This window comes from Natator depressus, chromosome 8 (assembly GCF_965152275.1).
Source record: "Natator depressus isolate rNatDep1 chromosome 8, rNatDep2.hap1, whole genome shotgun sequence".
Lineage (NCBI taxonomy): Eukaryota > Metazoa > Chordata > Testudines > Cheloniidae > Natator > Natator depressus.
Window position 1 is genome coordinate 11,221,640 of NC_134241.1, and position 19,265 is coordinate 11,240,904.

General features: G+C 44.1%; 1 protein-coding gene across 1 annotated transcript in view; it reads right to left on the minus strand.

Moving 5' to 3' along the window:
• Nucleotides 1–244: 244 nt before the first annotated feature.
• The window catches only part of SLC25A48 (solute carrier family 25 member 48), a 35,197-nt gene continuing 16,176 nt past the window's right edge, over nt 245–19,265 (minus strand). The window contains exons 6-9 of the mRNA XM_074960420.1: nt 11,302–11,550; nt 9,129–9,262; nt 3,875–4,004; nt 245–1,458 (exon numbers count right to left, since the gene is read on the minus strand). Coding sequence (XP_074816521.1) covers nt 3,882–4,004; nt 9,129–9,262; nt 11,302–11,550 — 506 coding nt within the window. The 3' untranslated portion in view covers nt 245–1,458; nt 3,875–3,881. The remainder of the gene's footprint in view (nt 1,459–3,874; nt 4,005–9,128; nt 9,263–11,301; nt 11,551–19,265) is intronic.

Genomic DNA, 19,265 nt, shown 5'->3' on the forward strand with positions numbered 1-19,265 from the left:
AAACAAGTAGAACCCCTTTCTTCCCACTTCCTCATGCACTTATTCAGATACTTTGTTCCACTGTAGGGTTGCCAACTTTCTAATGGCACAAAACCAAACACCCCTGCCCCTCCCCTTCCCCGAGACCCCACCCCCACTCTTTCCATCCCCCCTCCTTCTGTCGCTTGCTCTCTCCCACCCTCACTCACTTTCACCAGGCTGGGGCAGGGGTTGGGTGCAGGAGGGGAGTGAGGGCTCTGGCTGGGGCTGCAGGCTCTGCGGATGACGGCTTTGAGGTGTGAGAGAGGGCTCTGGGCTGCCTCAGCCCTGGGCCCCTGTCATGCCACTGACCGGATTTTAATGGCCCAGTCATCGGTGCCGACCAGAGCTGCCACAGTCCCTTTTCGACCGGGCATTCTGGTCAAAAACCGAATGCCTGGCAACCCTATTTCAGTGGGATTACTCACTTACTCAGCATGAAGAAGGGTGGCAGAATCAGGTCCTTAACTGATATTATGCATTACAAGAAACCCTAAGGCACAGTGAATAGATGTAATAACATTGCAGGTGTCAGGCAGTCTTGCTCTGCTTATACTTCTTAGCCCACAAAATTAAGTTCTATAATGCACTGGACCTGAGGCATGTTCCTATGTCATTTCTAACACAGCAATTCACATTTTTACACAAAAAATAATCAATAGATACACACATCTATTCTACAGGATGAAATGGAATCTCTAGATACATTCGGTACATTTTAAAAATTGTTTCATGTGATGTAAATTCTCTATATAACTGGGAGAATAATTGTTTGCTCTTGTTCTGTTTATTTTGATCTATATTTTCATCTTTCCACAAAAAAGATATGTCCCAAGAAATAAAGAGTTAAAGAAAGACCGTTTTCATTCTTTGCTCTTTGCAATTCCATGTGTCAGAGCTAATCACACGTTAATGTGTAAGCTGCTGGAAAGTGCAATTTTTGGTGCCCTCCTTCCAGCATCCAGCTTTGAGTTAATATTTAGGCCAGTGTTTCTCAAACAGGGGCTGGTCTTCTGTGTCCTATCCTGGAGCAGTACTGGGAGAATGCTGGGGACGGGAGCAACCCTATCCAGCAATCCTTGGCTGAAATGGCCCCACAGGAATGGCCAGTTACTGAGCCTCGGAGGGTGAAATAAAGGAGACAATAGGGAAATCTTGCAGGGCAAACAAATGTGAAGGTTTTATTGGGATCCGGCAGTAAGAGTGGCCCCAGCCACATGGATCTGTGACTGGACTGATCGTGGAGACATTATTCCTCTGGTAGAGATGGGCATGCTCAGAAATGGGGACAGCAGGCAGTATGTTCTGCTGGCTCATCCCCCTTTCCTCTGCTGAGGCTTGATCCTATGCTCACTGAAGCCGATAGTAAAGCTCCTACTGACCTAATGGTGCAAGATCTTGGGTCTAGTTTCTAAGTCTTCTGTGCTCCTTTGCTCTGTGCTGGGAAGAGAAGGGAAGTGTATTGGCCTATTCTTCTCTTTCCAGCATTTTAGCAAATAAAACCAAAGTCTGGCTGTTTAAGGCACAGACGCCATGCATGGCAGGACAATTCAGATACACAGTTCATAGTCAATCTTCCCATGACTTTCCATTTTAATTCATTCATGTTCCATTTTACACAGAATAGGCAAATAAATGACATATAATTTAGTTTTCATTGAAAGGAAATAATATTCCCAACCGTCTTTAGATGAGAACGATGTGTTTCAAAGTAGGTAATGCGGAGAGAATGACGCTTTAAATGTAATCAGTGATGGAAGGACTTTTGCTCAAAGGGCGCTTGCACTGGATGTATTTTGTTCTTCATTTATGGAAAACTGACTACTCTGGTTAGTCTCAGCAGTAGCAAATGCGAGGCCCAAGAGCAGGCAGCAGATGAGCATCCTAGCCCAGAGAGCCACCTCCCAGTCTGGCTGGTCCTCAAGTGGGGTGAGACTTTGGCCTTGCTTCTACTCCTTTTTAGGCCTTGTGGTAGAGGGACCCTCTTGGCCCCACTCCCATTTTGTCTTGGGCTCAAGGGGAAGGACCCAATCCAGTCTCATGGCATAGGGAAAGCCTCCTAGAGCCCACATGCTTAGCAGCTCCTTTCTGGGTTTAGGGGGCGGGACATTTTGGCCCTGCACCTAGTCACTGTTCTTCTAATGTTGGAGAGAGGAACGGAGGGAGGCCTGCAACTCCCTGTTTCCTTCTTCTGGCTCGGTGGAGGGGAGTGGGAGCACCCTCCTGGCTGCTACTCCATTCCCTTCTCAGCTTGTCTGCAGGGGCCACAAGGAGGGGGAAATTCTAGGTAGAGTTGCTCCTGTTGTTTCCCCCACCGAAAACTCATGGAGCAACTTGATGGAGGGGACCGAGGGGACTATACCTCAGAGCTCCCAACCTCTGCTCACCTAATGCACTGCCCTTCTGCCCACTATGCTTCTGGCCCCACAGCCCTTCCCCCTGGGGGTACAGGACCACAGTGGGCAGGACCGGCTCCAGGCACCAACAAAGCAAGCACGTGCTTGGGGCAACACATTTCCAGGGGCAGCACATTCATAGGCGCTGACTTTACCCAGCGCCGGTGGGTGCTTGCGCGCCCCCCCCGCCCCTAGCCCCACCCCGACTCTGCCCTTTCCCCGCCCCCATTCCAACCCCTTCCCCAAATCCCTGGCCCCGCCTCCTCCCACAGGCACACGCCGCTCCGCTTCTCCCCACGCAAAACAGCTGTTTCGCAGCAAGCCTGGGAGGGAGGGGTGAGAAGCGGAGTGGCAGCAGTGTGCTCAGGGGAGGAGGCAGAGGTGGAGGTGAGCTGGGGCGGGGGGGTGGGGTGGGGCGGGGAGCTGCCGGTGGGTGCAGAGCACCCACCAATTTTTCCCTGGGGGTACTCCAGCCCCGGAGCACCCACCGAGTCGGCGCCTATGGGCACGTTTCCGGGGGTGGCACGTTTCTAGGAGAGGCATTCCGGCCAAAAAAGAGGGGGGGTGGCCAAAAAATGTTTTGCTTGGGGCAGCAAAAAACCTAGAGCCAGCCCTGACACTGGGTCCTATTTATTCCCACCTGTCACCAGAAACCTTGCATCTGCCTCTACTTGCTAGGCTGCAACAGCCTGCACCAGACACCTGCCCCTTAGGAAAGATAGCATGAAGATTTTTTAAAAGTGTGAGCAAGGGCAGTTATGGTGATCCAAGTAAGCTAAAGGCTCAAGGGACACAATAGACCAGACTGAGATCTGATATGAGGAGTTTCTGCTCCACGGATTTAAACGGGATTACAGCTACGCCCACTATGTTTGAAGCTGAGCCATATTTTAGAGCCAACCTTTTGGGTCTACTGGGAGCTTTGTCACCTTGACTAAGTCACTTAGGCCAAGGTTTTCATGCTGGGTGGCTAAAGTTAGGCACCTAAATCCATATTTCGGCATCTTCGGGTACGTCTACACTGCAGCTGGGAGGGTCCTTCCCAGTATGGGTCGACAGGCCCTCGCTAGCTCAGCTGAAGCTAGCATGCTAAAAATAGCAGTGTAGCCAGGATTAGCATGGGCAGAGGCTCACAGGGTCAGGGCGGGTTTGTACTCAGGCTATCCCAAGCTGCTGCTGTGTGACCCTAGACATGTCACTTAGTCTCTCTGCACATCAATTCACCATCTGTAAAATGGGGGAAATAGCCCTTCCCTACCTCACAGGGGTGTCGTGAGGATAAACAAATACATGACTGTGAGAGGCTCAGATACTATGGGGAGGGGGCCACATAAGTACCTTAGATAGAGGGTTTTCAGAAGTTCTGGACAACCACAACTTCCACTGATTTCAGTGATGAGGTCTCTATTTTTAATAGCGTTGGTGGCTCTGAAATCAATAAAGATCTTTGTGAAGCTGACCTGGGTGTTAAGGGTTGGTCTCAGCTTGGTCTCCTCTTAGTGCTTTGCGTGAAAGTTCATATCCAAGAAACATGGCTGCACTCATCGGGAATCCTCGCACTGCATTGACTGTGATGCCCCTAACAAAGACCTGTTCAGGAGGGGAAAAGATGACAGCAAAAGAATAGGTCAGATATTTTTATGAAGGCAACACCGAGCTAAATCATCGGGGAAATGTGAATAACAAAACATGGTAAATTGTGATCTGCTCATAGACATTTTGTGAGCTGGAGGAGTTAGTGCCTTAGTTCCTATGCTCATGCATCTGTGCATTTTCTGCCTGAGCACCAGAGAGTCAAAACACAAGTTGCTAGTTTGACGGGGCTGCATACATACTTTGCTGCTTCTACAGAATGCCTTCCAAGCAGCAGTGAAAAGCAGGAGGTGGCTCTCAGAAGTTTCTTTTCCTGCATTAGGTAAAAAGTGGGCTAACTAATACGTGTTTAAATCTTTGTGACCAGAAAACAGGAAATCTAAATCTTCTTCTTAATCGCCCCTCTCTTATCTGTCTCTCCCTTCCTCTCTTGCACATGCATTGAAACTATATTGAACGAGCTGAGAAAAAGAAAGGCAAGATTACAGGGCCGCTTGCCTTTGCAAATGAAGTGCTCAGAATTTATGGGCTAGTCTTCAGTTGCACCAGAGTTGTGTGTGAGACAACTGGGACTTGGGGAGAGAGAAGAGGAGGTGTTACAATGGGGGTTCAGTCTCTGCTGCAAGCTGGAGAAGCCATAGGTCTCTTCCAAGAATAGCTGGAATGCCCCTCTCCTATTCTCAGGAGACATGAACACACCATCCACCTAGCAGGGCAGGAGTAGGTGGCAGAGAACCAGCTACACTGGCTCTATGGGGCTCCAGGAACATAGAGTCTCCTAGCCGGGCCCTGAATGCAGTCACTTATGACAGGGCAGTTCCCAGTTTCTCCTTCATGGCAGCTTTAAGGCCCTGACCCAACAAAGCACTTTAGCACATGCTTAAAATTTAAGCACATGAATAATCCCATTGACTTCTGCGGAGGCACTTGTGGGTTTAAGGTTAAGTACATGCGTAGATGCTTTTCTGGATCAGGACCTATACCCCCTTGTCTTTGCTAAGGGTTCCAACTCAGTGCAAGTAGAATATTTTGTAGTTTTCTCTTCTGCTTTCACAAAACAATTTCCAATCCAAGGAAAAATGTTCGATTGTTCTGTGCCTTATTGAGAATTCGTTCACATGACTGTAGAATGGACTCAACAGCAATATTTCATATAGGCCAACACTTCCAAATCTGATTTTCTAAAGTCAGGGGCCTAAGTACATATTTAAGCATCTCTTTTATTTGGGTGGCAAAATATGGATTTAGATACCCAGGTTTGATAATTTTGGTCATCATATTTTGAACTGATATGTGTTTCTGAGAGTGAAAAGGGCTTCATTTTTTGATTGCTTGAACAGTAAAGTGGAAAAGGGGTCATTGTATTAATAACAAACTTCACTTCTAGTGCTAACTTGTATCCTGTTTTAAAATTCTGCCATCCCACATACCACTATTGCAGGGGTGGGCAAACTTTTTGGCCTGAGGGCCACATCGGGGTTGTGAAATGGCATGGAGGGCCAGGTAGGGAAGGCTGGGCTCCGCCCCTCCCACTTCCCGCCCCCTGACTGCCCCCATCAGAACCTCCGACCCATCCAACTCTCCTCTCCTCCCCTTGTCCCCTGACCGCCCCCTCCAAGGACCCCCTGCCCCTAACCACCCCCCCGGGACCCCACGCGCTATCCAACCCCCCCTTGCTCCCTGTCCCCCCACTCCCAGGACCCCCTGGGACCCCACCCCCTATGTAACCCCCTTACTCCCTGTCTCCTACCGCCCCCCCTCCCTGAACCTCCACCCCATCCAACCGCCCCCATCCCCTGACTGCCCCCAGGGACCTTCTTCCCCTTATCCAACCTCCCCTCCCCCCACCCCCTTACCATGCCGCTCAGAGCGGCAGGACAGGCTTTTTGGAAAGCCTGGGAGATTGGTGGGCGCAGCTGCGGGGGAGGGGAGACAGCGGGGGAGGGGCTGGGGGCTAGCCTCCATGGCCAGGAGCTCAGGGGCAGGGCAGGACGGTCCCGCGGGCCATAGTTTGCCCACCTCTGCACTATTGCACAGAGCTCACTGTACTAAAAACCAATATCAACTTGATTTTACCAACACCAATTTAACTATTTTACCAATTTAACTAATTCCAGAATGTTTAGTGGAGTGTTTCAGTTAGCAAGCTACTAACAGAATCATATTATTAAATAAATTCACTGATAAAATTATCATTAATATCTAAATTTAGATTACTGAATTTTGGAATAGGAGTGGGGACCAAAATCATAGAATCATAGAAGATTAGGGTTGGAAGAGACCTCAGGAGGTCAACTAGTCCAACGCCCCAGCTCAAAGCAGGACCAGCACCAACTAAATCATCCCAGCCAGGGCTTTGTGAAGCTGGGCCTTAAAAACCTCTAAGGATGGAGATTCCACCACCTCCCTAGGTAACCCATTCAGGTGCTTCACCATCCTCCTAGTGAAATAGTTTTTCCTAAGAGCCAACCTAGACCTCCCCCACTGCAACTTGAGACCATTGCTCCTCGTTCTGTCATTGGCCACCACTGAGAACAGCTCCATCCTCTTTGGAACCACTCCTTCAGGTAGTTGAAGGCTACTATCAAATTCCACCTCACTCTTCTCTTCTGCAGACTAAATAAACTCAGTTCCCTCAGCCTCTACTCAGAAGTCATGTACCACAGCCCCCTAATCATTTTCGTTGCCCTCCGCTGGTCTCTCTCCAATTTGTCCACATCCTCTCTGTAGTGGGGGCCCCAAAACTGGACGCAATACTCCAGATGTGGCCTCACCACTGCCAAATAGAGGGGAATAATCACTTTCCTCAATCTGCTGGTAGTGCTCCTACTAATGCAGCCCAATATGGGGTTAGCCTTCTTGGCAACAAGGGCACACTGTTGATTCACATCCAGCTTCTCGTCCACTGTAATCCCCAGGTCCTTTTCTGCAGAACTGCCGCTTAGCCAGTCGGTTCCCAGCTTGTAGCAGTGCATGGGATTCTTCTGTCCTTAGCGCAGGACTCTGCACTCTCCTTGTTGAGCCAGATTTCTTTTAGCCCAATCCTCCAATTTGACTAGGTCACTCTAGATCTTATCCCTACCCTCCAGCATATCTACTTCTCCCCACAACTTAGTGTCATCCTTGAATTTGCTGAGGGTGCAAACCATCCCATCATCCAGATCATTAATGAAGATGTTGGACCAAACAGGCTCCAGGAGAGACCCCTGGGGCACTCCGCTTGATACCGGCTACAAATAAATGCATTTAAAAAATCCTTCAGTCCTTACAAAGGGAAAACTTAGAAAAGGAAAAAGGAATTTTGCCTGATTGTAGTCCAGTACTAGGAAGTCTATCATTTAAAATAACTAGCCAGCATTTTCTTTGAAATCCAGAAATTTGCTAATCAAATAAAAAGGCCCCAGGGAATAGAACCCAGCTTTACAAAGCGTGGAACAACTGATAGTCCCACGGTGCCACCAGGAGGCTAAGCAATAGTACACCCAGAGAGCAGTATGCAGAGTAGGCACTACAGGATGTACAGCCCAAGAGATTCAGAGTGACAATACCCTGTGGCCCTTTGAGTGGCCCAGCTCCTGCCCAGCAGCTACCGCCCATGGTGGTCAGACCTGAGCCCAGGTGTAACCGCTAGGCCACACCACTTAAGCCCCAGTGCCTTATGCCACTGAAATGTACGATACAGTGTCTGAACATGGTGGAGTTTGTACTATGGGGTGGGAGAGTTGTGTGTTTTGGTTTTTGGAGATGATGGAATTTTATATGACAAAGGTGTGACTCCTGTCCTCATTTTTTAAAAGTCACATTCAAGGACAAAGATAAATATCAACTGAGATTTACAGAGAAAGGCCTTAGGACTTGATCTTCCTATATTCAGAATGAACATGCAGGATACTGAGTGGGCAAAGGGGCCACAATTCCTTTTTGTACACTCCGAGGTTACTTGGGGTTTTAACAACCCTGTTTCTATCTCCCCTAATATAAACATCCAAATCAGGGTTCGACATCTCCCAGCAATGCTCCATTACTTTGTTTTCACCCAATAGGACACTGACAGAAATAGGTTTTCCCTATGAAACTGTCCTTGTATTCAGCTCTCTGGTGGACCTGCAGATTCCCTCTCCTAGCACCAGAAATGACAGCAGCACAACCATGACTGGCTGCAGACTCTGTACATTGAAATTTGGCCATCGAGGGTAGATGGGGTAAGATCAGAAAGACAAAATGCTGAATTCCTGCAGCCCTTATTCCTGTGACTGTCCAATCATTGTTTTACATGGTTACTTGCTGTATATTTGTCCATGCCCCATACTCCCCTGCATCATATGAGTGAGAATAAATGGTGGAAACAGCCCTCATCTGGGAAAAGGATCAGACTCTGAGCTTCTGTGGCTGTTGGTCTGACCTACTGGCATGTTGCAAAAAGATGCCAAATATTTAGCGGCTGACAATTGCACATTTGCCAGTTATTTTTCTAATTGGTTATTTTTCCTCTCAGAACTTGGAATTTAGCACTCTTTAGTTAAGAACTACATAATGTTTTGGTGAAGGCTTAAGATGCACATGGCATTCAAGTGTCAGAGACAATGACGCAATGTTCAGTCATCGTCGGTGTATAATACAGTAAACCCGTTGGGCTTCATTCTCTGCCATTCCGATTTAACAGCTTTTTACACCCACTTCCTCCTTGCGTGAAACGACTTTAGGTGCTAAAGGGCACCAGAGAAACAGACCCATCAAATCTTATCCAAGAATAACTAAGTACATAATAATTCTGGGTGAAATCCTGGTCCTAGCGAAGTCAGTCGCAACGTTCCCATTGACTTTAATGGGGCCAGCGTTTAACCTCATGATGAACAGCACTCTAGTCTCAATTAAACCTTTTAATTTCAATCGTGTTTCCCATGGAGTAAAGTACTACTCAAAATGGGTAGCAGAACCTGACCTTACATCATTTAAATCTTTGGTTCTTTAGGACATATTCTTGTCATCAATATTATGACTTGTAATTAATTGTACTGGCTTTAATGATTGATTGTCTAACTGCAGTTTGGATAACAGCCATTTCATTTTTCACTAAAGATTAATGCCTAGTAGCAATTTTTTTCTTGCAATACCACTTACTTTTAAGCCCTCACTATGGTAGCTCTGGGAGATGCAATCAATGACTCCTTTGTATTTGTTTAAATAAACCCCATCAGCTTGAAGTCGACTTTTCACAACATCCATCGGAGTAGCAGTCCCCCAGGAAATTGCTCCTAGAAATAAGGAAAAGAGAATTCCTTCTGTATACTGCTGCGGTGCAACCGTGCTGCGGTGATTATGACTGGAGATATGTGGGTAATAATATACTCTCTGCTAGTGCATGCCTATACACACCCTTCCTTAACCCCAGCCTGCTACCCCCACTAATTCACCACTCACCTAGTGCATCCAGTTGGTGGCACTTCCAAGAAGGATGAATACACTGCAATGATAGTGTAAAGTAGCATTTCTGGCATCAACATGGCATTTCTGGGGGTAATGTACCACATTTCTGGACAAACTGTTTGAGGAACTGGTTGTCAGTGTAACACAGGTAAAGAGCAAGGCAGGTAACCAATTACAGGCAGATCAGAAGTACCCTGTGTGTGGAGATACTGCTGCAGTGCCCAGGACTAAGACTTGAGAAAGTACCACTTAGTACAAATTTGTGAAGAAAGGCTCTTCCCCGCCCCCAACCCCAAAACTTCCCAGGCTCCACAATCTACAAAAATGTACCCAATTTCTAACCAATTTAGGTTGCTAATAGAAGCAATTTAAAATAACTGGAATCCTGGGGGTATATTGAGAAAGAGGGCATTGGTTAAGAAGGTGGGTGTGGATGAGGTACTGGTTTAATCACATGGGGATGGACTGAATCTGAATCCTGTTGATTACTCCACAATCGGATGGGATGTTTTTCCTGGTTGCAAAGGTCAGTGGGGCTTACATCGCTTATGACTGAGGTCTTCCAGTTACTCAGGATCTTGCTCACGTATAGAAAACCTAGTCCTCTATTTGCTCCCTTTTTGCGTCTGGAATGTGATGTTTCCATGCTGACAGATTTAATGGTTTGAGAAAGTCTCATGCATATTAATTCAGTATTATAATGAAACCTGTGGTCTTTCATGCCAGTGACCGTGTGATTGGGTTGTATGGGGGAGATGGATGGAAGGAGTGTGCCTAGAGCTGTGCCAATGTCCTGACATACTAGAGAATTTGTTCAAATGAACCAGTGCTCTGTTTGTCTGCAAGTGAAACAGAGCCAGTGAGTTGTAATCATTACCAAGGCTAATAAGTAACTGTCTTCATTTGGGATCCAGAGATTTAGGAATTATAAATAAACCATTAGCTCGTTTAAGGGCAATTTTGTATATCTCAATGTATATGTAAAAGTCGTACTGGCCAGCATAAACAGAGAAAGCAGGCTTCAGCCTCCAGCACTGAGACAAGATTAGCAATGACTCCCTGAGTTTTGCGGCTTCTCCTGCTGTGGATGCATGTTTATCCTTATGAGGTACATACAGGGTAACACACTGCCTTCCAGGCTTATGGGCCATTCAAAAAGCTGAAAGGCAAGAGTGAACTGCAGTCCACTGACGCTGATACTAATTACACAGGCTTAGGGCCTGATGCAAAGCCCATTGACATCCATGGGAATCTTTCCAATTATTTCAGTGGGCTTTGGATCAGGCCCTTAGTGAGAAGAAAATAAAAACCTGAGGCCCTAATCTTGCAAGTAGTTATATAGATGCTTAACTTTACCCACATGAGCAGTCCCACTGCACACAGAGTGGGGCCTGATGTGAAATCCTGGCCCCATTGAAGTCAAAGACAAAATTCCAGTTGACTAGAAAGGGGCCACGATTATATCCTGAGTTCATAAGTCACTGGTTCAAAAGTACAACATTAAAGGCCTGAATCTCCAGGGTAATTCCACTGACTTCAACAACACTAGGCCCGATTTACGGCGGTGTAAATGAGAAGAAAATAAGGCCTTAAAACACTGACATTTTATGATTCAGATTGATTTTTGCAGAAAATTATCCAATATACAGGTACATATATTGTGCCTAATATACAAAGACTAAACACAATAAAGAAATCTTACCCTGCCAATAAAATTAATGCTTTGGCTGTTCTGCTTTTTACTGGTTTTGGGTATGGCAAGGATCTGACTAATACTTACTAGTACGACTTCTATAATGTTTCTGAAGTTTAGATTAAGCTTCATGTTAATTTGTTTCCCAACCTTGTGAAACAAAAATGACCATACCTGCTATACCTCCTGCTATCCACACAGAAGAGGGACTAGGAGATATGCATCCCTCAGGAGTAATCCAGCCACAGAGAAATGTATAAGGGATGAAGTATAGGCAATAACCAGGAACATCCCTCAGAAGCATTGCGCCGGCACCTCGGTATATTCCTGCTAAGCCCTCCTGCCGAAGGATTGAACTAACACAGTGAATTGGGCCTCTGTATGCGGGAAACCCAGTTGCCCTGTGCCTTAAGTTTATGTTTGCTGCAAAAACAGATACAAATCATTTTAACAACTGCACATACTTTGGGCATTCTCACATTTTAGTTTGTTTAACTTCCCTTATGTAGTTGGCAATTTTGACATCGAAGTGACTTTGGCATTTTTGAAAACGTTACCCAAATGTTTTAAATTAAAGAAAATATGTAAACTTCTTGTATTTTATATAGTATTGCTAATTAAATACCAAAAGCCCCCTTAATATTTTAATAACAGGACAGTTATTAAAGAAGCTGACAAAAGCCAGGAACTCCTAAGATGCAGAGTGCTTTGCCCTCATTTGTGTGTGTGTTTTTCATTAAGAATTTTTTCCCCAAAATCAGAAATCTGTTCTGTATTGGAGATCAGCAATATAAATCTCACTGAATCTCTACCCAAAGAAATGGGCTCATTATTATGCTGGCCTAGGCTAACTTGTGCCTGCCTGTGGATATCCTGCCTTGGGTGTCATTTCCACCTGGTAATAAATGTATTCCCTTTGAAGTTTATTGCTACAGCTACCCCGGCAACTATTTTTCAAATATATTTTTAATGTCACCATTCATTCCACTTGTATGTAATGAACAGAGATTGTCAGGATACCAGATCTCTCTTGTGTGCAAACCTTTTGTGGATAAACACTAGAAATAAATTCTATAGGCAGTGATATAAAGTTACAGATGATAGATGCATCTCTCTGGTACATATACGTCAAATATTGGTATTCTAATAGAATGTTTATCATTCCCCCTAAGCTCTTCTCCGTAGCTCTCTTTGGTAAGTATATGTATTTCCGTGAGATTCAGTGGAACCTCAAAGTTACAAACACCTGAGGAATGGAGGTCGTTCCTAACTTTGAACAAAACGTTATGGCCGCTCTTTCAAAAGTTTACAACTGAACGTTGACTTAATATAGCTCTGAAACTTTACAATGCGGAAGAAAAATGCTACTTTTAACCATCTTAATTTAAATGAAACAAGCATAGAAACAGTTTCCTTACCTTACAAGTCTTGTTTTTAAACTTTCCCTTAATTTTTTTAGTAGTTTACATTTGACACTGGACTGTACTGTGCATTATTTTTATTTTTATTTTTTTGGTCTCTGCTGCTGCCTGTTTGCATAATTCCAGGTCCAAATGAAGTGTGCGCTTGACTAGTCAGTTTATAACTCTGGTGTTCATAACTCTGAGATTCTACTGTATAAATACAGATATACACTCTCTCTCTGTCACACATCCTAATGAAATATATATACCAGTACATAGCAAAGAGAGAGACTGAAAAACTTATATTAAAGGAGTACTAGCAGCTAACAATAAAAATCTTAGTAGGACACTAATATTTGGCCTTTGAGTTCAGAACTCACTACTTACAATCAAAATCATTGTCAGACATGACAGCTTTCCAGGAGCTCAAGCTACACTTTTATTTTCTGTCTCAGCTGCCAGCACTAATGATGATTCCAAATAGCTCTTCATTGCAATAAATATATTAGGCCAAATTCTGATCTCTGATACACTGGTGTAATTGAACAACAGAGTCATTGATGTCATTGTAGTTACTCCAGATATACACTGGGATCAGAGAGATCAGACTTTGGACATTCAACATGAGAGATTAGCTGAATCAATCTTTTAGTACATCTGAACCTGAATGTTTGCAAAGAAAAGTTGTGTCTATGTAGTTAGAGTCAGGAAACAATACATTGCTGGTTGTGGGCTTTTTTTCAAGTATTCCCACAAGCTCAGCAAGAAGCAAAACTATTGCCTATTCTTCACATGTCTATTTGGGACCTTTTTCTTTGCATTTTATACAGTATGTCAGTTGTGGTCTGTCTCTCAGCCCATTACCAGTGGCCTTTGGTCTGGAGCAAAATTCAACAAGTTGAAAGAGAGAAAGATCATAACAGAGTGAATTAAAAGCCAATATTTTGGGTGCTGTTCCTATAAGAGGTTCTAGAAAATCCATTAACATTTTTAGAATGCCATGTTATTGCTGATTAACCCAGCTCATACTGGGGAACTACACAAAAGAAGCCCACCTTCTAAAGAGCATCATTTGTTACTGCTGACTCAATCAGGCAGCTGACTGAAGTGACACAGCTGAACACCTGCCTCGAGTTAAAAAACAGACAATCACAGGAATACAAAACAGAAAAGACCTGTGGTCTCACCCCGCCCACCTCCTGCTCGTCAGCAGTATGCCATAAAGCACGTTTTCTATTAGTATTTTGTCCAAGCTAGTATTAAATGTCCCAAATGAATGGCCTTTAACCATCTCCTGTTGAAGTGGTTGAAACGATGGCAACAGTATGTTCCAGAAAAAGTGATTTAAATCTCATTGTTTCATATGGGAGACAATTCCATCACCTAGTGCATCTTGCTGTCAGGACACTTTGCCTGATACCAGCTCAACTTTTCCCCTTCTGAATTTCATCTCATGAAGACTAGGAATGGTCTCAAGTGCCACGCTCTACATTGCCCAGTGTTTATACCCTTAGACCTTTATAGGCGTAACAAATCCCGCCTTATTTAAGTAGCTCTTCTCTGAACTGCTTCTTGCTTGTCAAAATCACCCTGCGATGCCCAGAAAGCAATGCAATGAAGCTATAATGATTTACACCGGCAGGGGAGTGGGCTCAAGAGTTTAGGTGCAATTGTTCCAGATCCAGAGGGAGGAGGGGTCCTTTTGGCTGGCACTAGGACTTTCAGAGTCTGAATTCAGCGCTAACCAAATTTAACTTCAGGAAGCTGCTTAAAGAGGGTTCTGGTCTTAGAATTAAAATAATGTTTCAGTGATTCCATATACACAAGGGCATAAAGCCATTTTGACCAACAGTTACCTTCATATGAGAACCTGAAGCCTGAAATCAGATTCCTGATGTGAATTCAAACTTGCCCTTTAGAACACCTAGTTCACTAAGATAGCCCATTGGTCATTTGCCTCAGCTGCTTGCCTGAGCAAACATATCCGAATACTGTACAGTTCCACCATATCTTTGAGAGATGACTAACCTAATCTCAAAAACAACCGTGGGCCTGAAATCCAGCATTTCCACATTGTTGACCTTACCAGGAAAAACATCAGACTGCATTTCTTAGCTTTCCATGCCTCAACAACATAGATAATATCACCTAGGCTAGCCAGGGGCATTTGCCATTATACTGTCATTTATAGCAAAGCATATGTGATTAGTATAATCCACGACCATGGCTTTGATGTTAATTAATAGTTAGATTGTAAATATTTTAAGTACCACAGATAGCCGGAGTCATTGCTGGACTCATGAAAATAATATTCAGTTTTCAACAGCACCTTTCTCTTTTCTCCTTTTTATCATCATTTGTATTTTGGTAATGCTGAGGAGCCCTCATCGTGGACCAGCACGCCATTGTGCCATGTGCTGTACAAATACAGAACAACAAAACAGTCCCTGACCCAGACCGCTTATTTTTGGTGCTCAGAAAGTTGCAGGACTTACAGTAGCTGAGTCTTGTATCTTTGCAGGTTTGCCCACCCTGCTGACAAAACGCCACCTCCCTAACACGGCAACCTCCTGGACATGGTAATAGGTTTCCTTTTATATAGAACACTTGTGTCAGATGGAAAGTACCCACGTGATATCTTGCCCTAGTTATTCGCAGGTTAAAGGGCATGGCATTTTCTCTACTCCTCAATCACAGCCTCCTCTCTGGCCCATTCCTCTGCGGTTTGCTAGAGCAGGGGTGGTTACAGAAAAACACCACTGCTTTTTTGTTTGTTTTTTGTTACAAGGATAGAGTACTTATTTATTTGTCCTAACTCATCTGTCCAGACCTCTCAGACCCCTCCCCACAGCCCTTAGTCATTGACTTTGAAACCTTTATTTACTTGGACTGGGAAAAACAAGTAAAGAAAAAAGGAACAAACTGTTTCTATGTTTTTTATATATTTCTCTCCACCTCTGCTCTCCCTCCTTCTCCTCTGTCACTCACAGAATTTGGGGTCAAGGTGTAGGGCTCTCTTTTCGGGTATTCAGACCATGCACATTTTGATGAGAAACAGTTGACTCTTCGCTAACCAGGAGCATCTTTTAAACCTCTTTAGCCCCAGTTAAACATGTATCCTGTTAGAAAACACTTTGCTCCTTTATCTGGGGACACAAAGTACAGCAAATGTTTTGTTCCTGGGTGCCTGCTCTATACACTACTGGAATACACTCAAAATTATGACCTAACAAAAACCACAATTCTGCTCCCCTTCCAACACCAGCTACCCTCTAAATATGGAAGTAAGTCTTCAAAGAGACTTAGTCACTGCTTCTCACTGTGTATCGACAACCCTTATAATTAAGCTCCCCAAGTTTCTATCACAGTTTTGCCTGCTCTGCCCAGCATAAATAGAAACAACTCAAGAAAATAACCCTAGAAAATAACTCAAGTGTCCTTTGTATTTGCCTTCCCAAATCTCAGCAATCCTGTATTTGCAATGCCTCACGTGCCAACTGGAACCATTCTGGAAATGGGCAGAATCTGGTCCAAGATTTTTAGAAATGAGCCAAGTTGTCATGGCTTTTATACCCAGTTATCTGTTGTCTCATCATTTCTGATATCTTTGTAATATTGCAGCAATGACAGATCTCAGCACCTTTGTGCTCTAAGGTATTAACTGGATTAGACATATGGTCTCACCATTCTTAAAGCATGCCTTCCCTCTCTGTGATGCATAAGGGTTTGGAATATAGCTTTTTCAGAACAGTAATGTAAAAATAAATACAATGAAAGAGTCAAATAACACCCACACAATAGGACTTGCACAGTCATTGGCACTACGATTCCTAAGGACCCAAGGCCGAATTAATAGAGCTATTACAATTCCTACAGTGAGAATGGTACACCAAGAGTAGCAATTGTATTATCCTGGTATAGAACAATGAATTCTGGGAAGTAGGTAGCTGTTTTTCAAAGTTAAACAATTCAGAATTTTGGCAGTACTGAAGTCAATGGAAAGCCTCCAATGGACTTCCGATCAGGCCCTTAAGCAGTGTATTTCTATAGTGATTTTATTTCTCATAAAAAACATCATCAAGACATTCCCGTTTAACCTAAAAAATCTTCATTCAGTTTTACCTGCAACTGCCTGCAGTGATGGAAAGCTTCTGACTGTTGAAGGAATGAAAAGAGGTGGGAATCATATTTATGAATCATGTATAACCATAAATGCTTAAGCCTGTGGCAGGTTGCACATGGCAGCTTTTCAGGACCAGGCACATCATTATCACTGCTTTTGGTTTTAAGAACCAAAAAAGTTTCTATGTATAAAGAGCTGAGGGGAGCGCCTGGGACTTTGTTCCATATTGGGGAGGGATGCCAGGCAAAACTGTGCTGTGTGGCTGTACTCCACTGATGGGCAAGTGGGAGAATTTGCTTTTTCCCCAGATGGAGAAGTCTGTTTACAGATAAGCTCAGCCGCAATATTTTATGTTTGTGATGATCAACTGGCACAAGGTTTTGCTTTTGAAAACTTTGTGTAATGTTATATTTTGTAGAATACCATGAATGCCACGGGACTGAGTGAATAGTTTATGGGCAGAGGATTCAAATAGGTCCAAGGTTTCAAAGAGTGTCCTGCCTTGAAATAAGAACGGGTGAAGCCAAAGGAGTGGAAATAGTGCTAGAATTACTAACAACTACAATCTGAACAAGAAAAGATTCTAGGTTCATCAGTGCCCTAGGGCAGCAAGCAAAATTTAGTCTTGCCACCTCCCTCACACAGGAAAAACTGTGTCACTGATGTTCTTGGCAAGCGGGAGGATTCAGCAAATATGAGTTAATTTAGTTTCGATTCCCCATTGGACTTCTGTAAGAGAAGTTCTCTGACATGCACAGAAAAGTGGAACATCATTAAATTCAGTGGTGGTTAAAAATATTCCACTGGATAACAACCATAACCACTTTTTTAAAAAAGTATGTAAAACGGAGGGACTGCAAAAATCTTGTTAAGAACATAAGAATGGCCATACTGGGTCAGACCAAAGGTCCATCCAGCCCAGTATCCTGTCTACCGACAGTGGCCAATGCCAGGTGCCCCAGAGGGAGTGAACCTAACAGGTAATGATCAGTGATCTCTCTCCTGCCATCCATCTCCACCCTCTGACAAGGCTAGGGACACCATTCCTTACCCATGCTGGCTAATAGCCGTTAATGGACTTAACCTCCATGAATTTATCCAGTTCTCTTTTAAACCCTGTTATTGTCCTAGCCTTGACAGCCTCCTCAGGCAAGGAGTTCCACAGGTTGACAGTGCGCTGATTGAAGAAGAACTTCCTTTTATTTGTTTTAAACCTGCTGCCCATTAATTTCATGTGGTGGCCCCTTGTTCTTATATTATGGGAACAAGTAAATAACTTTTCCTAATTCACTTGCTCCACACCACTCATGATTTTATATACCTCTATCATATCCCCCCCCCTTAGTCTCCTCTTTTCCAAGCTGAAAAGTCCTAGCCTCTTTAATCTCTCCTCATATGGGACCTGTTCCAAACCCCTAATCATTTTAGTTGCCCTTTTTTTAACCTTTTCTAATGCCAGTATATCTTTTTTGAGATGAGGGGACCACATCTGTAAACAGTATTCAAGATGTGGGTGTACCATGGATTTATATAAGGGCAAAAAGATATTCTCCATCTTATTCTCTATCCCTTTTTTAATGATTCCTAACATCTCGTTTGCTTTTTTGACTGCCGCTGCAGACTGCATGGATGTCTTCAGAGAAGTATCCACAATGACTCCAAGTTCTTTCTCCTGATTAGTGGTAGCTAAATTAGCCCCCATCATACTGTATGTATAGTTGGGGTTATTTTTTCCAGTGTGCATTACTTTACATTTATCCACATTAAATTTCATTTGCCATTTTGTTGCCCAATCACTTAGTTTTGTTGTAGCGGAGTTGGTCCCAGGATATTAGAGACAAGATGGGGGAGGTAATATCCATTCTCTCTCTCACCAACAGAAGTTGGTCTAATCAAAGATACTCCCTCACCCTCCTTGTCTCTCACAGATCTTGTTGGTGGCTGTGAGGGATTGTACTTAACTTCTGCAGGAATCTCACTCAGGAAAACTGGTTTGATTGGAAGTGTGTTGTACTCATTTTAAAATGCTCAGTGGTAGGACAATAGCACACAATTTGCTACAGATGTGGATGTTCTGAGGCTCAGTCCTTCCACTGCAGGGTGGGTGTAACACCCATTGGGGCCAACAGACAGGAAATTCAGGCCCCTAGCATTGAACTGAGATGTCAAACCCTAAACCATGCATCTATTTTGTCTTCAGGAAAGCTGCTTTCCTACCGTCTCAGGCTGGAGTAAGCTTTCCTGAGAGAGGTGGGGTGGTGAAAAGGCACAAAGGACAAACTAAATTTGTTAAAAATGCAAAGTTAGTTCTTGCCCAAACTTTTAACGTAAAGGGGGTTTCTGTGGAGATAATTCACTAGGACTTTATTTTTAACAGTTAGATGCAATGCCTCCCAATTTCATATATTTGTCTCCCTTACAGACTGTGTGTGTCATCTTTATGAGTGCTCACCTTTGCGCCGACTCTGCTCCTATTGACGACAATTTATCAGTGACTTCAACGGGAGCAGAGTTAGGCCAACAATGAGCACTTCCAAAAATCCCACCTTGAACTGCATTAAACGTGAACTAAATAACTGAGTGGGTGGCATGCTCTGGAGATACTTTGTATT